Source organism: Austrofundulus limnaeus, unplaced genomic scaffold (assembly GCF_001266775.1).
Source record: "Austrofundulus limnaeus strain Quisiro unplaced genomic scaffold, Austrofundulus_limnaeus-1.0 Scaffold1612, whole genome shotgun sequence".
NCBI classification, from domain to species: Eukaryota; Metazoa; Chordata; class Actinopteri; order Cyprinodontiformes; family Rivulidae; genus Austrofundulus; species Austrofundulus limnaeus.
In genome coordinates this window covers 1-2949 of record NW_013954014.1, presented here as the reverse complement: position 1 = coordinate 2949, position 2949 = coordinate 1, and the positions used below count along the sequence as shown (strand labels likewise).

Below are 2949 nucleotides of genomic sequence, written 5' to 3'. Positions count from 1 at the left end.
GGGAGTATATTGACTGGATCAAATTATTTTTGGGGTCATAACCCCCCTGCAAATTATGCCTATGGATGTGATCATGTTTCTGCTGCCGACGTGCTGCCATGGAATAACTGAGTCTTCATTTTTCTTTCTTTGATTGATTGTCAGTAAAATGTAGCAAACTATGGAAAGTTTAAGTCTTGTTTTTTTTCTCTCTTTGACACAATCGTTTCTCTGTCCKGCTATTATCGCTCTTTGATTTGTCCACAGCTTCTTCTGTGGTTTGCAGAGCGGTACGCCACATTCTTTTTCTTTTGTAAACAAAGCAACCACAAACAATAGAAGCGATTCTGCCCCCAGCAGTTCAAGGACTGCATTACAGTCACAAATGAACATTTATGTGGGTAATTATTATGATTCTTCAGTGTTAAAATTCTGCATCAACTTTTATAATCGACATCGTCTATTATGTTGACTCATCGTTGCAGCCCTRTACAACATATACAGAGTTTTATCATTGATTAACTCCCTTACTATTTACAGTACTCCAATAAATTTAGCTATTTTAATTCTTAACTTTAATTCTTAATTTATCTGAGGTTTCCATGTCAGCTTTTCCTTGATGATTACACCCAAAAGCTTCACCTCACTGACTCTATAATTCTCATCTGCATCGTCTCCAACAATATTTATTTTATTTATTTACCATTATTAATCCAGGCAAATCCCATTGAGATCCCAGRTCTCTCTTTCWMRGGAGGCCTGGGCCAACATYCGTTCTACATCTTTACCCAAACAAAAAAATGTGGTATCATCTGCAAATAAAACACAYTTTAAAAGTCCTRAYACATTTACCATGTCTTTCACATGTAAAATAAATAACTTTGGACTAAGTACAGAAACTTGAGGAGCTCCACATGTGATATTACAAACTGGTTYTGTGTATGTGTGTAATATGTAGTTAGTGCAGTAACTGGGTTAAAGAACAAACATCTGTCTAATTCCTCAGACTTTGGAGTCTCGGCTGAAAGTGGCTCTGCCAGAAGATCTGGGTGAAGCTCTGTCCAACGGTACCGTCCTCTGCCAGCTGGTCAACCACATCCGACCCCGCTCCGTGTCAATCATTCACATTCCCTCCCCTGCAGTGGTGAGTCTGGACCACTCCATGGTTCGGTTCCTGACAGAAACCCTCAGAAACAGAGCAAAAAAACATTTTATACAGTTTTGGTAATTTATTAAAAAGGMACAAATAAAATACATTTCTATAAATATTCAGACCCTTTAACGAATCCGGCTTTTATAATGGACTGGTTGGTCCTCTCCAGAACATTCAGTGTCCCCTAGGGTCTCCACATTCTCCATCCGAAGCCAAACAGTCGACGCACTGTCACGTGGTTGTTCTGCTTTTGTTTTCACACACACCTTTCATAGCTCCTGAGACACAGAGCAGAGCTCCTGAGATAATCCTCCTATTGGGTTTCTTCCTGCTGGAGTCTACACTCCAGAAACTAAAAGAAGAACCCACAGATCTGCTGTTATTCATCCACAAATCTGTCCTGGCTAAAGCTCCACAGATGCAGATGGATTCTTCTGTACAAAATGTTTTTTGTTTTGTTTTGTTTTATTTATCTTTTTTTAAGCGAATGGTTGAAGCAAAGTGTAGCATCTGAGCACTTTCAGCAGTAAGTCTCTGTTTGGAGGCAGGTGGAAAATTTTCCTGCGAGTTGTGATGAGAAGGTGTGAACAGAATAATGCAACAATGAGAGCTGAGTTCATCAGTTCTGATAGAGCATGCAGAGGCCTTCAGTCCTCCTGTGTGTCTCCTCGGGTCCTGGTCATGTTGATAGRTGAACCTTCAGTCCAGTCTGAGGTCCTGAGTCCTGTGGGCCAGAACCTTGACCCGTCTCCCAGTCTCTGCTGCCGATAACTCCCCTCACAGCGTGATGCTGCCACCCTCGACTAGCCTTTTTTAATCATCGTTTTTTATTTGAATTTTAAAGTACCGCCTTAGAAAAGCTGAATGGAAACGGCAAAATTTGCAAAAGCTGCCTCAATTTCACAAAATAAATTTTATGCTCGCTTGAGGTGTTTGTTTTTTGTTTTTGTTTTTTTGGATTTTCTGAAAAGGAGTTAATGCACAAAAGGGGAGATGGAAACAGATTTGCTGAATAAGTTCTGACGTAGCAAACATTTACCTCAGTCAGTTGTTTCCACTGTCCAATAATTGTAGCGGCTGCAGCTGGACCCTCCTCCTGCTGTTGTCGTCTTCCTGCATATTACCATAACATGAAGAGAATTACATTTCTTTCTCTACGTCTCCAGACAGCAGTAACATCATCAATACTAGTTGATATGACAGAATAATCACAACTTTCCCACTAGTAGCAACACTTTCCTGATAACGTCCCTCCATTGTCCTGAGATGTGTCCCTGTGAGTTTGTGACTTTACTTCCTGTTTACTACAGACATGTGTAACATCAACATCTGACATGATTACATTTTGTGTAGCCTGGTTGATTTACTCCAAGCCAGTTGATGGAAACACATCTGATGTGCATTTATTTTTTTGTGACATTTTAAAAGTTCGCTCAAAATCCACAATAAACTTGGATGAAAACGTGGCTGCTGTGAAACAGGTTATAAACATTGTCAGGCTTCCTGCAGGCAGGTTTAGAACTGAGACCAATCAGTTCAGGACTTTCAACAGTGTAGTTCTGAGGAGACCAGAGGGGACCTGCGACCTGCAGTTCTGGGTGTTCACCTTGAGAAAAAAAAGACGAAGAGCTTGATGTAAAAATCTAAAAAGTGAAGGAGATCTGAATACTCTGATTCCATAAACACATTTGAACTCCAACCAGACCTAAACAGGAACTGACCAGAGACCACCCAATAGCCTATATGCCACGGACATCCGGTCCAGCACTTGATGCCACTCCGATCATTTCCGGTTCACGGTCAACACAGTGTTAGCG

General features: G+C 40.8%; 1 protein-coding gene across 1 annotated transcript in view; it reads left to right on the top strand.

The window, feature by feature from the left end:
• Nucleotides 1-1123, top strand: part of lrch4 (leucine-rich repeats and calponin homology (CH) domain containing 4) — a gene marked incomplete at its 3' end in the record, with an annotated part of 40977 nt that extends 39854 nt beyond the window's left edge. Inside the window, 1 exon segment of the mRNA XM_014033055.1 lies at nucleotides 986-1123. Coding sequence (XP_013888509.1) covers nucleotides 986-1123 — 138 coding nt within the window.
• Nucleotides 1124-2949: the final 1826 nt, after the last annotated feature.